Below are 25171 nucleotides of genomic sequence, written 5' to 3'. Positions count from 1 at the left end.
CTATGAGATAAAACAAAAGCTTTAAATACATACTTTATCTGAAGTCTTTTTACCCTTGCGGGTGTAAGTCGTCTGCAATGGCGAAGTATAGCTTCGATGTAGTATCACTACTACAAAGTCTCCTCCATTCCTTTTCTATCCATTACTTTCTGTCTTATTGCGTCCAATTCAATATATCTTTGTCTGCAGCCATCGCAACTTCCTCATTCCACGTTTTTCATGTTCTTTTTGTTTTTTTCGCCGTTTATGCTTCGTATACTCTTCTTCCATTCTGGTAACATTTCCGAGTACCAACTTAGCTGCAATTCAACTTTTGTATTTATTAATTTTGTTTTCAGGTTTTTCTTGTTCTGTTTCCTGTATCCTCGTTTTTCCTTCTTTTTTACTTTGATATCTCATCTTCATGTTCAGTTACTGATTATTTTGTCTTTCAGTTGTGATCTATAAAATTTGTGTTTTTATTTCTTTAGGTATCTCTTCGCTGGGTGGTTTTTGTAATATTTCTAAGTAGTCTTCCTGCTGCCATGTTCCCATCTCTAGTTCCTTTTTGATTCTTCCATTTTCCGTTCTTTTTGAACAACTGGTATTTACAGCTATTCACTTTAAGTTTTGTTTCATTTATGTTCGTTTCATGTACTTTTTATGATTGCTTAATGTTTATATAGCTTATCTACAAAGTTTTGAAAAATGAGAAAATGTAAAAATTTACATGAGACAGCAAAGAAATATACATACAAACGAAAAATAAATAATGAAAAGGTGGAAAGAATACTTTTAGGTACTTCGTGTAATCAAAATTCTAACTCAAACACCAAATCAAAACGAGAATGAAACCTATAGCAATAGTACTGAACAAGAAAGAGATATAATATTCGGTTAGCTACACGAGGCCATCAGAAAATTTAAAGTCGGGAAAGCGGCAGAAACTGATATCGTAAGAGCTGAAATAATTAAGTACATAGTAGATGCGGTGGAAAGATACAAAAAAAAAATATCACAACAGGTAGTTTAACATCCACCAAAGTATATCAGTACTCAGGTATACTTTAGGATTCTTGAAACAATACGTAGAGAAGAATTAGACAACTCAAGAATCAATCTTTATACATATACAAATCTTCGTAAAGTAATTTTGTGAAATTCTAAACTGTATCTATGTTTCCTTGATTGATTACAGGTAATTGCGGCTAATTTTTACAAGGCAACCTATCCTTAATCCATTCCATACATCCTCAAGATTCGTTTAAAATTAATTTCATCAAAAAAAAACAGATACCTGCAAGATCAAGCGGTGAGATCTTAGACTATATGTATGTCAACTGATTGATCAATTTGACTGCCTCACAGCAAATACCGCTCTCCACTAAAAATGTAATCATAGTATAGGTATAGGTAAGCCAGGTATATATGAAGATGGAATGCAACTCGAGTAATTCGTCCTTGTTGCAGGTATTTCTTTAATCTGGGGAACTAGTTCATCAGCCAAATAGCCGATGACAGGAAATAATACAACCTCAGCTGTACGAGTCTATATAATCAACACCTGGTCAATACATTTCAGAAACTCTTATTCTCACTTTCAATTTCAAATCAAATAGTAGGTGGACACCCACACAGTGAAAGTGTGCATTAAAAAAGGAAGCTACTCTACACATCACTCTAATCCCAGCCCTACAGAGGAAAATTTTTCCTATATGAGGGCGATTTTGTGAAATCTCACATGAATATTTCCTGTCTCCACCAATTAAATAACCCAACTAGTTTCTCTATCTTCCTCTTTCTCCTCACAAATCTTTTATTTTAATTCTTTACCAGGAATTTAGGCACAATAAATCGTTGGGTAAAAATTTGGTTTTTCGGTTTCTCGATATAATATGAAATTATGGAGGATAGATAGAAGCAGGAGTTTATATTATGGGAAAAAAAGTTGAAAAAGTGTCCAGCTGTATGCGATAAATAACAGTTCAAAAACCTTCCAAAAGACAATTAGAAAACATTATGAGAACACGTGCACCCAGAAACAAAGTAACAATGGATGGAATGGCGACACTCTGGTTCTTCAAGACCTAAAAACTTTCGTGTGCAAAAGTATGTTGGAATAGTTCTTGCTTCAGTTTTTTGGGATTGCTATAGAGTAATAATGATTTTTGGATAAGGGTAGAACAATAACTGGAGAGAAAAAAATTAAAAAGAAAAGAAGCGGAAAACTATCCAAAGGTGTTTTGTTTTTGCAAGACAACGCTCCTGCACATAAATCTCATGTTGCTATGCAAAAAATTCGTGATTTTGGATTTGAATTACTAGAATATCCCCCTTATTCACCAGATTCGGCACCGTCCGACTATCATCTCTCTCCTCAACTGAAAAATAGTTTAAAAGGTCGTAAACTTTCTTCCAACGAGGAGGTAATAAAAGTTGTGGAGGTCTGGTTTGCAGAGCAAGAAGAAACATTTTTTTGAAAGGTCTAGAGATGTTGCAGGTTCACTATAATAAATGTATCCAATTAAGAGGAGAATATTTCAGAACTGAGTGAACCCCCACAAACAAATAATTATGGAGCAAGGTGCAGTACTTCTCACGTTGATATTTATAATTATTACGAAATGAACACCAATGTAAAATCTTGATTATATGCAAAATATAGAGTCATCATGAATGCGTCAACTTTCGCTAGATTGTCTGATTGTGCTTTCAGTCATTGACGTATATGATTATTTATATCAGAATAATAATCAGAATATTAAAAGACAAAAATAAACAGCATTTTTCTCTCAAACACAACCAACATCCTGTTTCGACTTCGATAAATCCAGGACGTTTCATTTGACGTCGCTGCCAATGATGATGCGTTTATCAAATTTGAATTTCGTTTTATTATTTTGCACTCTTTAGTGATTATTTTATATTAAATAACGAATTAAATGGGGAAATATTGATTTTATGATAATATTGTGACTAAAATGTCTCGAAGAAAGAATGATTAAGTGAATTGTTGATATTTGAATGTCACTTTGGCATTCAGAATGAATGAGAGTTACCCTCTAGAAAGTAAATAATATTTGTATACCTATCGTTCCCAAAGTGAAAGAGAAAGTTTTTTGCTGAACAGTCTTTTTTGATAAAAAATCAATGAATGGTCATAGGTAATATTGAATGAAAGATAATTAGAATTAACTGATTGTACATAATTACGTCAATCTTGATCATTGCAAAACAATAAATATGGAAAAATTGATACCATACACTTCATCGATTTTGCTTTACAGGTTTTACTACTTGTTATAAAGTATCTATGAGATCAGTTTCATTTTCGTAAGCTTTAATATTGAACAAACAAATTATTTCGAAACATTTACACAATATTGCACCATAACATTTATGAAATATGTTCAATCATCGTTAATGTTTTTGAAAAAGTGGAATTCATCATAACAAATGAGAAGAGAGGTCACTCGAGGTTATTTTAGCGATAAGATTATGTTATAATAGTAATTTTTAGGAAACGTGATCAAGTCATATAAAAATATTCACAATATATAAATTCAAAAATTTCGATTTAATTTATTTTCAGCAAAATGTTTTGGCCAAAGTAAGTACTTTTTATAAACATCAAATGTAAGGGCAAAATTCATCTTTCTACTTCCAACTAAAAATACATTGAAAAACATTAATTTAGGCTTAAACAAAATTTTTATTAAAAAATATGTTTTGCCCTTGCATTAGTAACTAGATTAAAACGTGTGTTATGTCTCCAAAAAATTAGAGTCAGAAGATTTGTATTTTTCATCTACGAAAATATATCAAATTTAACGTCATTTCGAGTCATATTTCTTACTCAACTCAAAAAAGAACCAAAATTGCTTTAGAAACTTTCAAATAATAAACAAATATGGAGCATAGCAATTTCCGGAACACTTATTCGCAATTAGGGAAAATATTAAAAAAGCCTTCTTAAAAAATTGTTAAAATTAATTACAATTCATACTTTGAACTTTCAAAAGTAATTCGTTGTGTTAACTGTGTTAAATTTACTTCATTAACTACAAGTACATCAAAAAGTTGATCCGAAAGATATGCGGATGATTTCAGGTTTTTTATCATCATCATCCCGATTTTCTAAAAATTATCTTCCAGTAAATCTTGACAAAAATTGTTCCTCAAGGTTACCCTGACACAATCCTCTAGATTTTTATGTGCGAATATTTGTTTCGACGCGAGAATTCGCTAGGTGCTGAGTTATTGTATTGTTCGTTGTTTCGTTTGCCATATCTGGTATTATTTTGGATTGCACCATCATGCTCAATCTTTAATCTCTTTAATTTTTAATCTCGTCTCGTCGAGTTTTGAGTTCAAGTACTTGGTAGTAGCTATTTCTAGTGAATTCAGCTACCTTGAGTGTGAATGAGAATTATAACTGGAAATTGGCAGCATCTTGAAACGTTGCTCATTCTGTGAGGCAGAATTTCATTTATTTGCCTCATTAACGGAGACGATCGGAGACACAAACTAGGATATCCCAAGATTAAAGAGAGACTGAAATCTCGAAGTGACAACTAAGGTTTGTTTTTATACTTTGAAGTCTTTTTATGGCTTCAAGTCAATTGTTTGGATTTCGATTTTAGTAGAAATTAGATCCCTATCCTTCACAGTGACTGGACAACATAATTAACTCATAATATTGATTGATTATTGTTCTAAAATGAGAAAGACAATCATCAGATATTAAATTATTCTAATCTTTTACCAAGTATATAAAAATTATTTTTATTGAAATGGTAGTATGTCATTTATTGTATCATTTATAATAAAAAATTATTGTTCAAACGCGAATGAATCTTTTTCTTCTGGTCAATCATTTGAAATAGATTATTCAAATCTTTTTACACGATTCAAAAATGCAGGGTTGAAATAAATTTATTAAAATAAATTAGAAAAGGGATTCAAAAAACGGTTACTGTAAGTATTCAAATTGATGCCCATCTTGATCAATGTATTTACGGCAACGAGCAGCTCCGGCGAAGAATATCTGTGAAGAGTTTTAAATTCTTCTTCAATTGATGATAGGAGGTCGGGAAGGGTGCGTGGTCCTTGAGAAGGTCCACAGGAAGAACGTCTTCCACATTGTTGATCGATTTGGTAGCGGCGAGTTCGGAAATTGTTATTGAAATTCGGTAAACATAGTTTCGTAATTCCGCTTTCGTACGTAGATACGACGTAATAAGAAACTCTTTCTTGAAGCGTGAACTTTTATCAGTTATTCATTCTGAAAACGCGTATACTCAATGATAACGTGTTATCATGACACAGACACAACTATCTGAATGACGAATATGCTTCGTTTTATTCTTTTTTGACAGCATTGCCGGATTTATGAGCGTTGCCGGACTTATGCCGATTTTTCGAGAGCGTAGTCTGATTTATGCCGATCTCTGTATAAGTTGGATAAGCTGAAAAACTCAAATTTCTCCATTTCAAATAGCATGCAGTGGCTTAAAAGTTTTACAAAATATAGAATAAATTCAAATTTGGGAATAATTCTTCTAATTTTTGCATTGGGGTTTTCGTAATCTGATAGTAGTAATGTCCTCAAATAGAGTCTGAAAACACTGTTTCTATTAAATAAGATCAGTAGATCTTCCTTCCATTTAAAAACTTCAAAATCAAAAGTAATACCGTCTGTTCCAAAACTTAAAGTGGAGTTTTAATGATTCAAAATATTTATTACATCGCACTTATAGTTATAAAAAAATAATACGTAAAATTGAAGAGCAGCTCGAACAGTTTGGTTTGTTGGCAGCAGTTGTAATGTGTCCACCGCCAACCACTGAAAAACCGAACCTTAACATTGACAAACGCTAGTAGCGAAGATAACGACTGAAGAACAGAAAGTGATAAAGACTGAAAGTAGTCGAAACATCTTTTAAAAATTATAAAAAAAAACTACTTTAAAACAGAAGAGACCTATAAAAGGTCATAAGAAATTGAAGAAATATGAATTAGAACGAAGTGTTTGCCAGTTAGATTATCAGCGTTTCTGTAGTAGGATTGTGCCAAAATTAAATACCAAAGTGTACTAACTCTAATTTATTCCGAGCTTTCAAATATTTATGTATTAATCGTCTGGCAATCAATTAGTTAAAAATCGCGGTGTGACAAATTTTGTAATATCTCTTAAAAAACAGTAAATTCATCTTCTTGAAAATTCAATATTCAAATTGACGATTAATAAAAATGTTAAGCGTATTGATTCTAATGCCAAAAAGTCATTTTGAAATTAGAAATTGAATATTATATAAATTCTTGTTTTTTCGATTTTGAAGACAAACAGGATTCAAAAACATCCATTTCTGTCTTATTTTCAATATCTTTGTTGCTTGTACAAACCATAAAAAGACAACAATGTTTTGTACGAAAGACCTTAATTTTTCTACGCCTAAATATTTATTGTGTATCTTTTACGTTTAATATAATGAATAAACAATCCTGAGGCCATCAATCGCTAAGTTTATGGGACACATTATCAATCGATTAATAAAGTGAATTATTAAAGGATTCTCTTTTATTTCACTATTATCAAAAATTTCATCAATTTCGTAAATTGGATATATTTTTTCTATAATATTTTTTTTAATATTCGTGCTAACGACTATGAATGTAGTTCATTTCAAATATTTTTTATTCACCTCAAAAAACGCATAGCACAGTTTTCTCTTTATTGTATCAGGCAGTCTTTAATTTTTTATTTCTTAGACCTTTAGATATATTTATGCTTCTATTCTTCTCGATTTTAGATCTCTTCTGTTTCAAAATTAGTTTTTTTAATAATTTTTATAAGATAGATAAAATTTGACGTTTGGACTAATTTTAACCTTTTATCAAAATATTTTTATCTATCTTCTGAAGATTATTAGAAAAAATAATTTTGAATCAGAAGAGGAAACCTAAAATCAAGAACAGTTAAAAAAATTTATTATTATTTCCCGATAGAATCATGTGTTCCTGTTTCCACCAGATCGAATTCTCAAAATAGCCAAAAATTAACTCAAGTAGTTTAATTTTTTCCTTTTTGTGATATATTCATTCTATTTTTGGCATTTTTTGTTGTAGATTATTAATTATCTAATTTGTTTAAGAAAAACTCTTGATATAATAATCTATATCTATCACGTATAACACAAACAATATTGACTTATTCAAGAGAAATTTTTTTCTTGTTATTCTTAACTCAAAGTTATTATCAATGCATACCACGCTCTTCAAAAGATCTCTTGATAGATTATTGTGAGGTGGTGTCTAGAGCGTTCTTTATGAAAGCTGCTAGGGTAATATCTTTGCTTTTAATAGCCTCTTCTATGTGTAGGCAATGTAGTGCTTCTGCAGAGGACTCATCTTTTTGATAGGTGAACTGTTTTGTGTGAAGTGGCCTTCTTGCGACAGCCGTACTCCTTGTGAATGATTCTATAGCTTTCATCATAGGTTTTGGAAGGAAGGAGATGAGGATGATAGGACGGTAATCTTGAATCTTGGTGCTTCGAAAAGTTTGTCAAGATGTTTCTTCATTATTTCGAAGCATGGAAAAAATCGATATTTACCAGCTGATTTCTATGGTCTAAAGTTTTTACTAGAACATTTTCCACTTTATTCTCTTTATTAAAAAAGATTTGTCGTGTCATGCCAAACTTTTGCTTCTTCTGTTAGGATCGCTCCTTCTTTCCCCCAGTATGCTCTTCTGGTTTTCAGAATTTATGATTTTTGAGCCTGGTAAGTGAGTTTTTGGGATCTCCAATGTAATGTTCTTGGATTTTGGATTTTGGAGTAGTACAATTCCGTTTAAATGTGTTTTGTTCTTAAGTTCCTTGGCATAGTTTGTAAAGGCTGTTCTATAAATTGCCTAATTGTCAGAATATATTTCGTTTTTGAACCACTTTTCTACCTTAGACCTCTAGCGGTCCAGGTTCCTGTTTCTCCAAGGCACATATCCATGGAATGTCTTTGATTTTACTGTGCAGTTGTTTTCATCTGCCACCATAATTAAGTAATGGTAATTGACTTGCTTCTAGTTCCTATGTTATGAGAATATTCTTCCAGACACAACTAGGGGCTCTCAACATCCGTCAATTTAGTGAGTTTTTGATTTCTCTGTTCTTTTGTGTGAGTCGTTATTACCTCTAGGCCAAATCTGATACTTAGATTATTGGACAAGTTTTATATATCGCATTTTTCAATATTTTTAGAGTTTAAATATTTAAAATGATACTCACCTCTTGCATTGTTATCAGTGTTGCCTCATCCAATTTGTTGATGTGTATTATCTCTTAAACATTCCTATATATTTAGCCAGGTCTAGAACGGATTTTCATCAGCATTATTATTATTATTATTATTATTATTATTTTTGTGAAAATAACATTTCCAATAAAATTCATTTTTGTAGTGGAAAACATTAAAAAAAGAATACGAATCATAAATGAACAACTAAGCACGGATAAAATTTGATTGGTTTTTTATCAAATTTGAATTTGATTTTTGAGATATGGAATATTGTATACACCACGGAAGTTACTAGTTTTTAATTCCATCGGGATACTCATTTCCCCGTTAATTTTCTGGAAGAACTTTCTCAAATTTTAAATATCTATTCTTCACATACTATATTAAAATATGTGATAAGACTATTCGGAATATGCGCATTCTAATGTTAAGTGGTCAGCATTATTTTATTGAAATGTGATATTAAATGTTTTGTCTATAGTTGAGGAGGCTTTTTTAATAATATACCTCGTAATTCAATTAATGAAATAATTAATTTTTCTTAAATGTAGGTATCTTGATATCAGTGCGTCTGGTATTGGTATATCGGATATCTCAAATTATATACTGAGATCTCAATAACGGTTAAAGATGAACGCTTAACTTATGGCAAAGCTGCACAGGGAATTATAAGTGAACGTAATTAGATTTCCAACACCCGTTCTCTTTACCTTTTATATAATTCAAAATATACAGGGTGATTTATTAGTGTGATAAAGTTCAGTGCATCCTTTGTCCTTTGAGATATCATTTGAGGGATTATATTCATCATTAATCTTCATATTTTGAAATCATTTAAAATCTCATAGGGAAATTATTTACAATCTTACTATTAATAGTTAAATAATTAGGAACATAATCATTGTTTTGTACAGAAAAATCAAAATATTTCTAATAATTTTAGGTATAGGGAAGTATGCTTTTTGATGCTCATATACAATACAGGATGATTAATTTGAATTCATCTAGAAAAGAATGAATAACTATTTTGATACTCCCTGTATCAGATTCAATGAATATTAACGAAATAAATAATTTTCCAAAATTTTTTTTACTATTCGGATGCTTTGGCAGCAAGCAGGTTTCTCTTACATTGTACAGGGTATTGAATTTGTTGCAATTTTTATGAAAAATTAGTTATAACTTGTTAAATACTCCGTAGAATGCATCACAACTCTACATTATTATAATAGGGAAGTCAAGCTGATTCCAAATATGCCATAAAATATGGGGTTTTTCATTTAGGCAAATATAACGTTGATATAGCACAGCATTCTGGAATACCCTGTAAGATTGTAAATGATTTGAAAATATGGAGACTGAAGATGGTTATAATCCTTCAAATTTTCGACTTGATATCTCAAAGGACAAAGAAAGCACTGAATTTTGTCACACTAATCAATCTTCCTGTATGTTTTCTTTGATTCTTGGGATACCAAAGAATAGTTGAATACTTAAATCATCTATTATCAGTCAAAACTTTTATAATCAGTTTTAAATAATATGAAAATTCTCACAGATGCCTCAAACTTATTTCACAATCACTTTAGACGATTTAGATCTCTTAATTACTTACAAGCTATCATAAAAACTAAATAAAACTGGATTTTCATTTTTTATATCATTTTCAAGGCTTTTAGAGAGACAGTATTCGGAAATAAAAAAATAAACTGTACGTGTGAGTCGGTGTTGATAGGGAATGAGTGGTTAATTAAATCATCACATATTTTTTTGCAAAAGAAATAGATATGAATGAAGCAGAATATTGACGAGGATTGTCCCAGAAGTACCTGGCCCAACAAAAAAACACAAAAATTTCAGAAAAAAATATACTTTTTTTCAACGTAATCTCTTTTCAGATCCATACACTTATCCCAGCAATGTTCAATCAGTTCGATACCCTTTTTATAATAAGAATCGTCAAGCTCCTCAAAATAGCCATTAACTGCCGACATCACCTCTTCATTGTCCGAAAATCTTTGACCACCGAGTTATTTTGTCCAGTCTGGAAACAGGAAATAATCCTAGGGGGCTGGTAGCAATTCAAACTTCAATTCATTAATTATGGCCATTGCAATAATGGATGTGTAAGGTGGTGCATTGTCTTACTGAAACAACACTTTCTTCTTAGTCAAATGCGGCCGTTTTTGCTTGATTTCTTCGCTCGTTGCAAAAAGTTCTTACAATATTAGACGTTGTTTTTCCTTTTTCTAGATAATCAAAGCAAAACATCTTACGAGCATCACAAAAAACCGACGTCATGATCTTGCCTGCAGTTAGAACGGTCTTTGTTTTCTGTGGAGCTGGTTTTCCCTTTTCATTCCATTGCTTCATTGTTCTTTTGTTTCGGGTATGAAGTTGTGGACCCACGTTTCATCCATGTTTATGAAACGGTGCAAAAATTCAGCTTTGTTTCTGTTCCATTGTGAGCAAACGTAGCACCCATCTTGCGCACAGCTTTCTCATGTACAAATTTTCAGTTAATATGCGATGAGTCTTCACCTCATGTGGTCGATTAGTGCGATGTTGGTTACTTTTGATAACGAAGGAATAGTCTCACCCAGAGTAGAATCTAGTTCAGCTTTTATATTGGTTGGATTAACACCTTTCAAATAAACTTATTATAGCAGATAACGATGACCAATTTTTTTCATGTTTGCAAATTCACTGAAAACGTTCACTATTGATAGCTTACAACTACTAAACAGTGTGGCATCTTCAAACTTGCAACATATGCTGTATAGATGGTGTACTTTCTGATGCAGTCGTATTTTCCAAGCAACTACCGTCTCTCTAGATCAGGCTAGGTACTTCTGGGACCATCATCGTATAAGGAAACTAATTTGGGTGTTTGCCATTTAATTTTTATATCTACTTATGCAGCCATTCTATTTAAAAAAAACTATAAATAAAATAAATTATATGTACTACCGAATTCGATGTTGTAGCTAATTCAATGCCAATATCATCAGGGTACTTCCCCTTCAGTTTGCGCTTTAAAATCGTCTCAATAGAGGCTGTTAATGCATCTATGAATGGTGCTCCATCGGTGTTATCTTCTTCCATTAAAAGTTTGGTCTTCGTCTTTGGTTTCTGTTTTTCTTCAAGAAAACTCCGTGGAATTAATCACTTTTCATTCATTATTATATATTCGATTTTTTTTGGAAAACAGCAATTTTGCAAAATAAAATCATATTTGAAGCTCTAGCTATCTTAACTTTGTAGATATCTATAAAAACGGAAATGTTCAAAGAACTATTTGAGTAAAATTGAGAGATCTATAACTTTGATAAGAAAATTTTTCCAAAATTTACCCCTATCTATTAGATGACTCCAAAGAATTTTGAATATGTCAGCTTGGTGGCTAAGGGGCTTACCAAATATTCACTTTTGAAACCCTATTTTCTTGGACTAGTTGTCTCATATGGTGAGAATGTCGTTCCATTTCGGGGGCGGTAATGAATATATTGAATATTTGATAAAAATAAATTATATCAGGACCTGGATGATGACTGTTAGGGTAAGAGATGAAAACCCTCAAGGGAATCCATATTCTTTTTGATAACCACAATCAAATAAGTAATTTGCGTAATTTAAAATTGAGGGCCGTGATAAAAAAACAGTTGATATATAGTAAAGTATAGTATAGTAAAGAATGAAATAAAAAAATTGTTAATAGTTGTGTGAAAAGTGAAATCAGAGAAATCACTGGTTTCCAATCATTAAAAAAATGGGTATGAATAATAATAATTTCCTCTTATTATAGTTTTCTTAAATGTGCAACTTTGTCACATTTTAACCATTTTTATATCTCTTGCCGTTTCCGAGATACAAATTATACACCCGACTCGTTACCACTTATTTGATAAAACCGTTTTTTGTCTTTTAGTCTAAGATCCGAAGTAAAATCGACCTTCACCCATCTGTTTAATGGATGAAAATAATTTTATAAGTAATTTATTATGTTAAAAATTATAAAAAAATGGGTTGACTGAAAAAATCCTGGCCAGGCTATAATTAATTAATAATTAAAAAATCACTTTGTTTTTAATTTCTACCGATGTGTTTAATGAAAAAATTGTACACCAACCGTAAGTACAAAGTCTATAGAGTATGCAAACGTAGGGTTGACTATATTTTTCCTCGCCTAATTATTGGGTCAACCCTATATCATTGTGTTCGCAATAAAACAGCGCTTATTTTTATATTTAATTTATAGATTAAACAAGTAGGTGAAAATAACTAAGACCAAAATACCTGTTTATACCTGTCAACCCAATACATATCGGTAGAGATTAGAAAAAAAGTGATTTTTTAATTATTAATTAATTATAGCTTAGCCAGGATTATTTCATTCAAACCCATTTTTTTTTATAATTTTTGACATACTAATTTACTTATAAAATTTTACTTCGGATCCTCTACTATTTATTTCTAACAATTTTAATTTAAATGCAAATTAAATTATACTACAAGTAGAAGTCTTGTATACATGTTACTTTTTTTAAAACTTGGATGCTTATTACATACTTTTTCCGCACAATTATAGTTTATCATAAACAACAATAAGTTTTTAACTCACAATAATAACTGAAAAGTCTTCAGTAATAGAAAAACTATAGTGAGAAGAACAAAATACGATCAAGACAAAAAAGCATTTTTAGGTTAGTTTTCTTTAATACGTCAACCAAAATAGTGGGTATTTAAAAATACAAAAAAGGTAGTTGGTACTGTAGACTCGTGGGATGAAAATAATTTCATTAAATCTAACCAACAAGTTATATCCTAAATTGTTGGTACAATATTAATGTTTCACACAAATAATCATTTTACTCATAAAAACAGTAGGATGATATCGATTTCCATATTTTTTCGCATGTCATATTCTGTGATTCTAAATCATGTACTAAGCTGATTCTGATCATCAGCCATTTGCAGTGTAACCATATTGCTGTACGAATATACTCTTTCTAACATTTGTCGATATTTAATTGCATTTCTAATATTCTTTACAAAATCTATGTTTACGTGTTCTTCCATATTTCTCATAAAACGACCCGTGTATGTATAAAGATGCTAATCAGGGTGGCCATTTTTCAGGTACATCAGCTTCTCTGCCAATCCACTTTAAGGAAAGTGCTAATGTCGGTGGCTCTCTACAGTGAATATAATGTGAATGTGAAAACCACAAGTTAGTGCTAGTAAAGCCTCAAATAAGGCTATGCAGGAGATAATCTAATTATACTTTACCATTCAACCTAACTGGTGAAATAATGGGAAATTTTCTCCTATTTTTTTTGCTCATACATTGAGCTTGATCGTTTGTGTTATATTTCTTCCAGTAACGCTGTCTTCATCGGTAAATAATTTGAAACTGAATAACTTTAGTCCGTTCTAATAAATCTAGTTGGAGGTACGAAATCTAAAAAATATTTCAGTTAATTATAACCGCCATAGATATCAAACACTACAGCGGCACATAAAATATTTCTAAACATAATATTTTACTAAAACGCAAAAAAATCCAGCCTATTCTATGAAAACTTATGATTACCGATAACATTTTAAAATATAACTTCACAAAATATACCATACTTTACATAAGTGAAGTATTTCCTGAATTTGTCGATTGTGGAAGAGTCTGTGACCCAATCAACTACTAGATTAGTGTTGCTGGGATATACAAATTAGGCGCAGTTTGTGAATTTATATATAGACCAATTTTTATAAAAATGCGTCATTAGTAATAGCCGAGAACAATTTGTGTATTGCAGGGTGTAATTGTAAGTCCCTCTTTCACTATATATTTCTGATATCGTTCACACTTTGTTAATCGAGGCTTTACTGAATTGTCTATAGACAGAGCTGAGCATGTTTACCTTACCTCTTATGGCTTGACTGGTTACTCTTTTGTCTGAGCAATTTTAGGGTATTCTCCGCAGAAGCCATGGCAGGCCAAGCCATTCATCCTGGAACCATCTGTGTAGCAGACCATTTTGTCATTGTCCATTAAAATTAATGGACTCAATGAACATCGTCAACATGATTGCGAGAATAAGGCGCATAGTTCAATGGTTATCGTTCTATTTTCTAGTATGATCCAGTCTATTCGGATTCTCTATCTACTACGTCGTGAAAATATATCTCAACGGATTTGCCTGACTGATACGTACGATGTAAATTATTGATGTTTCGAAAAACTCAAACACCTTATACTTCAACAAAATAGTTGGGTTAAATCGATTTATTTTAATCTCAGTTAAATCGCGTTACAGATTATGCCATTTAAACATGGATGTTTTTTCATTGTATCTCAAAATATATGTACGTTACTATACTTTCAGTAGTATTGTAACATAATTTAGTCAGCCTTCTCCATTTTTGAAATTTTATTGGGAATAATAAAGATAATAAAAAGAGGGTAAATTACAAAAATTTAGCACTATCACTGAACTATAAATTAGAACAACTTAATTTAAAAGTAAAAGTTCTTTCATCCTAGTATTCAGCGTTTATAATTTCTAAGGACATAAATGGTTTTATTCAATAAGTGGTTGACAACCTGTATATAACTTGAACATAGAGAGCTTTTCGTCTCTGTGTTGCGGATGATTATTGTGTTTGTAGTCTCGAACTACAGTAATTATTATTAACAGTGCATATTCACATTAGACAATGGATCCTGATAATTTTAATTTTTGGTTTATTATAAGAGAGGTACCACACACCCAATCAAATGTAACCTGACATTAGGAAGTTATTGCAATTTTCGATCTCTACTATCCAATAGTATAAATAGATATTAAATGATGTTGAAGATATTGAAAAGTTTTTCTGCTTTACTTGTTTCCATCCATAATATCATTCAAATTCAAATAGAGCTGAACAGGCAGAATTATCAATACCTTGAATACCAATTTTTGTAGTTTTTCTTTCATATTGAAATAATGTAAATTTAGTAAACATTATTTATATCTAGAACTAGGTAATGAATGATTTTGAACATAACATTTGGTTGGGTGTTTGGTCCTGTGTGTATCTATCGTTCAAATTTTAACAATACTTCCATGATTTTAGCACTTTTTTTATCCTTATTTTCTGGAAACTAATTCCAAAACTGTCTAGTCAATATGTTGGATGTAGATTGTTTAACGAATTGCCGACAACCGATGAAGTAACATGGGGATGTTCAAACGTTACGTTGAGTCCTACAGACCTTGAAAAAACAGTAAAGTTCCGAATGGTAAATCCAAAAAATGTAACCGTTTTGTGGTTTCAAAATAATACTGGTGGATTCGATTCAAATGTTTTCCAAAATTTTACACAGGTAAAGGCCTTATATATAGTAGAAAATGTTTTTGAAACGTTTAATCTCAATTTTACCAACATAGAAAGGCTTTGGATGGTGAGAACAACATTGCCCAGTGATACAACCTTCGCAAATTGTTGTCCTAGATTGGAACGATTATTTTTAAAATCTAACGAAGGCTTGAATTTTGAACTAACTGGGTTTAGAGGGATGAGCCGTCTGCATCATTTGAATTTGAAATTACAGAAACTTAAACATGTAACCAGAAATACCTTTAGAGGTCTGAGTCGGTTGAAAACATTGACACTGGTGCATTGTGGAATAGAAAGTATAGCTGAAGGTTCTTTCGATGATCTTTCAAATCTAAGAGAAATCGATATAGAAGATCATAATATCACGAGAATAGCCTCGGGTGTTTTTGATTCTATGCCTAAACTCACATCTTTGACTATTTATGGAGACAATATACCCCCGCTTTCGCTCAGTATGTTCAAAAATCAAAAAAAATTGATGCAAATTGGATTACCACTAAATACTTGGAGAGTTGTTGATGTTGAACAAATACCTACCATGTTTCCAAGACTGAATTTCTTCTCGCATATCGGAACGTGGGACAATGAACAAGACAAATTCGATTTGAATAAAAGAGTATTTCGGAGATTATCAGAATTACTCGAGAATAGTGAAAGGTTTTCGTGAAGAATATTTTAAAATGAATTATAATCACATTGTTTTACGTGAGGAATAATTATTATAGTTTATTTATTCTAGTATAAGTCTTTGTATTGCTTAAACTATATACGAAAATAATAAAATTTTGGGGAAAAATAATTTTAGTTCCTCTCACTTTTTGGTGATAAACTTATAGTAAGTAGACTCAAGTAATTCTCATCCGTTGTGTAATATTCACGATGTTTGAATGAACGCCATTGTTACACTTTCTTTGTTCGATTTCGTATCCCTTCGAAAAATGGAGAAATGTAATAGTTCTATTGACGTCCACAATGTGTTAAGTACTTTTATCTAGGTATACTTCCAATAATATTTTCTCTTAAGTTACCACATCTCAAGTAACTTGTACATCATTTTGAGGTATCAATAGTATCTGTGGAAGATAAGGTTATTTCTCAAAAGTGAATGAAATAAGGATCACGAGACCTTTGAGGAATACGCAATAACTTATACCTATACAATTTTCCCACATATATTCCATTCAAGATCCCAAATACCTAAACTCTTTATCAAGCTATTTGATCCATAGAACAAACTGAAGACGTTCTAAGGTACATCCAAAAGTTCTGATTCGGAAATACACAGTTCACGAATTTTGCTGAGACTCCTATCAAGTCTTACTCCTTGATCTCTAGGACCAAGAATCACTGATCTATCAATGGAAATTTCAGTAGATTTATGTAAAGCATTAGGCGTCATAAACAAATAATAGAAGTTCTCTACAACGGGATGAACAAATAAAAGCAGCCTCTCAATATGGTTTGAAGCTATAAGAAATAATTAAAAAATATTTTTTTGCAATATCCTAACTCTAGTAAATATATTACTAGAAACGTAACGTAAATATAATTTACTTTGAACAACATTTAATAAACACCAAAATTACTTTTCCCCAACCCAATATGCTCGATATATAAGTAGTCAAGAAAACAATTATTAAACGCATGTAAACAGGTAATAATTGGAAATAATTCAACTGTTAATTGATGAATTGAGCTACAACATTCCGTGGTAGGATATTATAACTAACTAACTCTCTTAAAGATCAATTTCCTAGATCGTCCGGAAATAAACACTTGAATAAATTTTAATAACTTCTCAATCATCGTTCAGATCAAAATTAAAAATATAATTAAATTGAATTGAAAATAAACACATGACGAAAACATTGAGCCTAAGAGATCAAATGAAGCAAAGCTATTAGAGAAGATTTGAAAATTCAGGATATAGGACCTCCCAACCGACCTACCAAGAGATGGAACGAAAGCTGAACATCTACTTCCCAAGGGACTGAATAATAGAAGAAACATGACTAAGTCTCAAAAGGAAGGAAGGAAGAGGAAAAAAACAAACATAAGGACATAATATAGTTTATTTGTATCTTCTTAATATCCTACGGCAGAACCGTCACTATAACATCTTGCGTTTACACGATTCCCGAGGAGGAAATCCAATACTTCTCTCGAAATATTAATAAATAAGTATCTATATTGAATTTTTTTTTAATATATCAGATAGAATATATAAATTCTTATTTTCAGTGTGTTGTCGTCCCAGTTATCAATTGGTAACATGTCTATTGTTGAAAATAAAGCTGACCCAGTATTACTGTACAATTATATAACGACAATATAAAACTTCTTTTGGGGGTTTGTCATTCTATTTTATGCTATAAATTTCACAAATTCTCTCACGAATAGATTTTGGAAGACTTGTTATTTTTTGTTGGCTCCGACTTTGGCTTAAGCCCCTAAGCTAACACCTTCTTTGCAGTGGTGCAAAGGATGTGAAACAAATATTTCAGCATATGCTGCTAAATCTCATGCTTTCACCCGCATTGTTTTCAGCTGTGAATAGGGAGTAAATGCTCTTTCGCAGAAAGTAAGATATAGTTATATCATATTATCAGTAGGTTTTGCAGTGCTGTTAGCGAGAGTAACTTTCGATATAGAAAAGAATAATTTCTAACATTTTCTCTATTAAAAATACGTTTCATATATCCTTGCTCATACTCTGAGTGAATGATGAATCAGTCTGGACTCTCCACGTAATATTGTCAAAGCATTCAAGTCTTACTTGCATTTTTAATGTATATTATCATGAACAAATAACCCAATGAGTCTTCATGAATAATTTTCTAAGTACAAGATTGATCTACTAAGTATCTGAAGTGAATCAAGTATGAATATATACCGCAATTACAAATGTAATAATAACTAAATGCAAAGACGAGCTAGATCATTGCCATATTGCTACTAGCAGCCAAATCAAACTTACTAATTAGCTCAGGTGAGCTACTTGGCTACTAGGGTGTTAGCTGGAATGAGAGTTTCATTGATCTACATCGTTATGGCTTTCAAGGTCAAATGCGCTGTATAAATTTGCCTTTATCAATACTGCGGACTAAAACTTAAATGGTCGAGACCTTGTATGCTCAACATATAATATTTGTGTTTTTTTGTTACTCAAGCATGAACTTAATTGGAGTATCACTTGACCACTTATTATACATTTTGAAACACAAACTAAATTTAAGAGAACATATCAAATAAAATAATTGTGATAAAACCACGCGAGGTAATAAAATAGTGGGGTTCAAACTAAGCAAGTGCAGGCGAAAATTAGGTAAGAAGGAGAAAAAGGGAGCGAGGAAGGGAATTTCGATTACGGCGAGTAAGTGATTATATTCCAGCTGCTCAGAACGAGACAGTTTTTAGGTGTGCTCCGCGATGTTAGCGTTTCCCCGCGAAGTAATAAGAGATAATGAAAAACAGTTTTTGACACTACTGTTTCTATAAGTAGCTGATTTCAAATCTCACAGTCACTTGCAAATTTATTGTTCTTGAATAAAATTTATTGAAGTTTAACTTGACAACCTGGACATTTTCAAAACGAAAACAAAACGAATTGGGGTAAATAAAGAAAATGATTGATTAGTTGACTAATTGAATAATTGACGGATAATAGTGAGAAAATTAGAATAGAAGACGGACATTCTCCAGCCGCCAACGTGATAAAACTGGCCGCGAGGGAAAACGAGCGGCCGGCCAAAGAATGGCTGAATGGTGTGGGGTTCTTACTGGACCTTCAAATGACTCGCTCATCGCTCGGCGGATTACATTGTGACTTACTGTCTCGGTCGAGTGGGTGGGATTGGGTAATAATTGTTTCTTGAGAGTATTATATAGGAAGCCACTAAAGCGCGTTGAGATTTAATCCGGTTGCATTTTAGAGATCAGAATTCAAAAAGCAAATCTCAGTGACAGTGTGTTCGTTATAGAGTATTAAAACTACGTATCCTAAATTATATTAACTGAAAGTTTCTGGCTAAAACAAGGGTCGTAAGGAAATGGCAAATAACTGTGGTTAATATTTTGCGAAGGGCGACCTAGTCAATTACTCCTTACTTACCCATTTGGCTCAAGTCAGATAGGTTTATTTGACTTTATTTTTCGAGTATAACAAGGATACTCAAATAGAACACTCCATAAGTAGGCACGTATCTAAATTATTTAGTTATAATGTAACGTATATTCAGTTCTAGATTGCACAGTTAAACTGTTTCCAATTAAAAATTTCTTTATATAGTTTTAGTATTTATTATTTTTATCCTAAATAATACAAAATAAAAAACATAGATGAAATTTTTTTCTCATGTGATTGGTTATATAGATTGAAAAAAAAATGTATTTATTGAAATAAATGTTTACCATAGTTACAAGTGGTTCCATTTATATTTTGGAAAATTTTGTATACAAAAAAGCTAGCATAACATCATAAATATATTGTAACTCACCTTTTTCGAATATAAATTTCAAAACTTGGACAAATTAAACTACTTTCCTTTGGTTGCTAAATTATTGCCATAAATAAATGTTCACAAATCTAGAATCCAAACATCTCTTTTATTTAGACTATGGTCTTCCACTCTCTTCCTTCCAGAAATGCAATTTATTATGTTTACATCATTCTGACCAAACACTTTAACAGGACTATTTTTTTATGATTAGCTCTGATAATCTACCTGGTTAAGTTGTTTTCCATATCTTGAGAGAATCTGAATCAATTTCCAGGCATCTGTCTCCTATGTACAGATGGATTCAAGTATAATGTAAAATATGGTAGCTTCACTTTTTATTATTTTATTGTTTTTCCATAAACTTAATTGCTTCTTAGAAAACTAATACTTCTGTTCACTTCACGTTTTGCCTTTGCTACCCCTACATGATAAAACCGGTGTATTCCTTCATACTGTAGTTTCTTACATATTTGTTTTCTCTGTATTTTTCTTTAACTTATATGTACTCAGTTTTTAGCACAATTATAATTATCACTCTTCTTATTATTCTCAAAGTTTCCTCAACATCTACTTTGAGTAAACTCTATCCCCGACAATTATCACCTGGTCGTCAGCAAATAAAAGAATATATGCCGTCTATGAACCCATGCCATTACATCCTTTTCTCTAAAACTGAGTTTTTATGAGTAGTAATGCTAAAGACCAATATTGTCTAAATCATTTTGTAAAAGAAAATTTCTCCTTCTAATGCGCTACCTTTGATACGGTACATGGGCTTGACCATAACATACTTAGTCATATGGTATCATAGGTATTCTGTGAGTCACAAATAAAAATTGCACTGCCGTTTTGTGTCGGTAAGATTTCTAGAATGGACAACCAACTATCAAAACAGGAAGTATGTTGTTGATTTGAATCTATTCTTCTACTATACTATTGAAAACTGAAAATTTTGCAACCAAGCACACAGGAATTGTTTTTTATTATAGTTTATGTAGTCAAATCTGGAACATTTTTTTCAAAATTCAGGAATTTAGGTGGCTGTTTTCCTTTTCACCCTACACCTTCCATAGTGGAAAAAATTTAGCTCGTGCTAAGTTTAAATTTCTGGAGCTGTTGATGATATTAATTTTGATCACACTGCTACCACTACATTAACACTCACGTTAGCGTTATCGTCTTCAGATATCGAAGTAAAATAACCTAAACGCACGCTATTCAGTGTAACTGTAAATGTTGATGTTATAGAAGCAAGAAATGTGTTAAGTACTTGGATAGTGATTTTTTTAATGAACATTTATTTCACCTGACTGAGTTTGATCGGTATGAGACTAATCCATCAAATGACCTGTAACGCAGGTAGGTCACCTGTTCTAAGTGCCCTAGCCATCTCCTTGTGTTACTGAAGCTAATATCTGCCTTGTCCATGTTTTCTATTTTTAAATTTCTTCAAGTTTTTTCTGGATACGGTTAGTTCCGTTTTTCCCATATTTTGCTTTATCCCATATGCTGAGTTTGTGTGAGTCATGGAGGTATAAAATTCTGAGGTTACTACGGTGATGTTATGAATTTGACAAGTTTTTCAATCAAGTCATTATTAGTGACCAGATTGATTATTTGAAAACATACCACACTGTATGGTTAGTCTGTTATAGAAAATTAAAAACATGGTAAAGCTACCACGGCATAGCCAACGGGAGGGTTTTGGGGGCTCAAACCCTTCTCGAAATAAACAAAATATTACCTAATATCATACCGAAAAAATACGAAGAGTAAATATAGTTAAATTATCACATTTGAATAAATATAGTAGCGCTTAGCTCCATCTTTTATCGAGAGGCAGACGCAGTTGCAGCCGAACTAAGGGACGTTGCGCTATCTCTTGGATAGAAACTTCACGTTGTTTCTCGATTATTCGCCACGCTCCTCGGTCGGAATGAGCGGAGCTTTGTGGAAGTTTCTGGACGGCTACTGGGCTGTAATATAAGCGGCGCGTGATCGTTGATCCATGCGAACTCACAGCGAATAAAAGTGAAATGTGGTGAACGAATAGGGAAGAGATTTAAGTGTACCGTGTAGTGAGTGATTTTAGTGCAGAGTTATTCTGTGACAGTGTTAAGGATAGATACGTGAATCATTATTACTGTCGAAAAATGGAGGGGAAGAAAGGAGGGGCGATAAACTTAAAAGTAGTACTGGTAGTCAAAGAGTTTGTAATAAAGAAACAAATTTGGCTTTGGTTATCGAAGTTTCAGCTACTTTGCATGATGATAAGTAGACTGCGATGACATCTAGTTTGCAACAGGCCAACTTGCCTGTTACCTCATTTTTTACAACTGTAGCTAAGTTGGATGTTAGTTTTTACGCGAATCAAGAAGAAATCTTGGATGAATATTTTAAAAACGCTATGGAACCCACCCATAAGTTTCCTATTTCCACAAAACGAAACTTTCGCTTTCAATTGAAATAGATGAGGAGATTCTCCTGGTTGTGATATTTGGAATATAAAAGTGGAGTATGCTGCGTGGTAATGGGACGTTCGCTTGATAGGCGGTCATCAAATCGGGATACCACAAGCGAAATTCAGAACTGGCAGATAACTTACTAAAAGTAATGTCTTCGCAGGCTTTTTCGGTCACTGAACAGCTGTCTTCTGAAAGAAAGAGACAACAAGAGGAGAATCGAAAGAAACTACTCCCTATCGTAAGAGCAATAATTTTTTGCGACAAATAAGGCATTTCCTTGACAGGTAAAATCGATTCGGGCGCATACATGCCCTGTACACAAGCCCTCAAATCCAAAACGAAATAATTGACATTTGTGGTGAATTGATTCACCATAAAATAATTGAAGAAGTGAAGAAAGCCAAACTATTTGTGATTCTGGCTGACGAAACCACCGACATCGGACGTGTAGAACAAGTTTCGTTATGTATTCCATATGTTGATGTTACAGATTATAAACATAGACTTAAAGAGATGTTCCTTGAGTACATTCTAACGGTCGATGTTTCAGGATCCGGTCTCGTAAATCTTATTAATACAGTCTGAAAAAGCATGGACTTGAATGTGGTTGGTCAAGGTTACGATGGGGCTGCAGCTATGAGTGGGTATTTGCACGGTGCCCAAGCTTATGTACACCAAGAATGTCCTCTTTTTCTTTATGTACAACCTTGCTATTGCTGATTCGTGTTCATTAGCAAATGTCCGAAAGTGCATTGGGATTGTGCAGTCTGTTGGTTACTACTTTGGACATTCTGCTCAACGCCCTGCTCTGTTGAAAGGAAAAATTCAAGAGCTTGAAGAGTTACTACCCGTCGTAATCCCCGGTAACCAAAAAAGTTTGCTCTCAATGTGTGAAACACGGTGGGTCCACAAACATGAAGCGATTATAAGATTCAGAGAAATTTATTAATTTATTCAGCGATTGTGAATGCTCTCGAAAAACTCCAATTTAATCACAATAAGGTAACATCGCAACAAGTCGCCCAATTGCTAAGTACGCTTCGATTTTCGGATTTTGTGATGTGTTTAGTGATTTTTCAAAAAGTTATGAGCTATACATTGTCGCCATCAAAACAATTACAAACAATGGACATCGATATCATTACGGCATTCTAACATGTAGATGATGTTATATGAAGAAAATGGTGGTATACTGAAAATCCCATGCGTCGTCGGAAGACAATTAAATACACCGAACATTCCTGCATTGGATGTATGCACGTATCACAAAATTATTTTGTTAATTCCATTTCTTGATCATACAATTCAACAATTGGTCGAAAGGTTTACCAATCATCGTAAAGTAGTATCAGCATTAACTGGTGTTCCACCTTCAAATTTTACTGCCAGTTCTGGAATTGAAGAGGCAATTTCCATGTAATCGTCACTGCTTACCGGAATACCTAGATACGTGCGATAAAAACCTTTATCTTAATATTTACATGTCACTACAAATCTTTGCTACCCTTCCTGTATCCACTGCTACTCCAGAAGGGTCTTCCTTGAGCCTATAAGATTGAAACTATTTACGAAACACTATAAGTGAAAACTTACTGATTTAATGGTTTGGGTCTCACGAATATTCTCTATGGAACAGAAATTCATGCAAATGAAGTAGTGGATATATTTAAAAGAAAAATCCGAATATTTCTTCTTTAATGGTTTTAGATTTAGCGCAGGGGAACGAAAGTAATTTAAACATTTCATTTAAAGTTAAGAACTAAATTTTTGTTGTTTTATTTACTTCAAACCAAACTTAACCCCCCTAATCTAAATCCTGGCTACGCCCGTGAAAGCTAGGTCAAACTAATTTCTAATGTTCTAAGTTTTTAATAAAATCCCGAAATTTTGTATTGAGATAGGACTGATTCCTTAGCTTGAAGATCTATTAATTTTGGTTAAAAATCGCAAATATATGATTTTTCTCCTTATACTAGAAACAAAGTAAGGATGTATATATATTTCAACAGTTTGTACATATCTTATTGGAAGAAGTTAATTCAGATACAAATTATGAAAAAGAGAATGCTACATTACAAGAACATTTAGTCTCCAATTTTGGAAGGAAAAAAGTACAAGACTTCCAGTGACAAGACAAACTAATATTTAAAAAAAAAACAAATCGTAGATGGTTCAAAAGTCTTACATAATAGTAGAAGAGATAGAGAGAAATGGTACAGTTTTGTAGGTAGTTATTGATTAACGGGAAAAATATTTCAGATTTGAATGAGCCAGACAGATAAATAAGATTAGAAAATTTCAACGACTAATCATATTCACATTTCTAAAGTCAATCCATCATCACCATTAATTCTTCTAGGTTCATAGTAGCTAGGTTGAGATGTTAATATGAAAGATCCGTAGTGCGATGCTCAATTTTATCAATTAGACTTCATTTAATATAATATCTAGAGAAACTTTGAAATTCAATATTTTAAGTGTGATTTCTCCCACGATGTTTGAAAATTTACGATGATAATCATTGATATTTTTGTTTAAACACGATAAAAAAGTAAC

At 32.2% G+C, this 25171-nt stretch overlaps 2 protein-coding genes and 1 long non-coding RNA gene across 6 annotated transcripts in view; 1 reads left to right on the top strand and 2 right to left on the bottom strand.

Annotated features, from left to right (window-relative positions):
* The window catches only part of LOC130897507 (arrestin domain-containing protein 2-like), a 295987-nt gene that overhangs the window by 60031 nt on the left and 210785 nt on the right, over positions 1-25171 (bottom strand). The gene's annotated exons all lie outside the window — the stretch shown is intronic.
* Positions 623-11261, bottom strand: LOC130897514 (uncharacterized). Its single transcript, XR_009059721.1, has 3 exons — positions 11242-11261; positions 8262-8343; positions 623-670 (listed from the first exon to the last, which is right to left on the bottom strand). It is a non-coding gene; the product is annotated as an uncharacterized LOC130897514 (long non-coding RNA).
* LOC130897510 (carboxypeptidase N subunit 2-like) lies at positions 3483-16450 on the top strand. Of its 3 annotated transcripts, none has more exons than XM_057806407.1 (2): positions 3483-3589; positions 15388-16450. In XM_057806407.1, the coding sequence occupies exons 1-2, from the start codon at positions 3576-3578 to the stop codon at positions 16316-16318; spliced, it is 945 nt and encodes a 314-aa protein (XP_057662390.1). In that variant the 5' UTR covers positions 3483-3575; the 3' UTR covers positions 16319-16450. The 3 variants fall into 3 exon arrangements, 2 of the variants coding, with proteins under 2 accessions (XP_057662390.1, XP_057662392.1); XM_057806409.1 differs by having other exon boundaries at positions 3511-3589; positions 13411-16450; XR_009059718.1 differs by lacking the exon at positions 3483-3589 and adding an exon at positions 3603-13723.

This window comes from Diorhabda carinulata, chromosome 8 (genome assembly GCF_026250575.1).
Source record: "Diorhabda carinulata isolate Delta chromosome 8, icDioCari1.1, whole genome shotgun sequence".
NCBI lineage: Eukaryota > Metazoa > Arthropoda > Insecta > Coleoptera > Chrysomelidae > Diorhabda > Diorhabda carinulata.
This window is presented reverse-complemented; position numbering and strand designations above follow the sequence as displayed.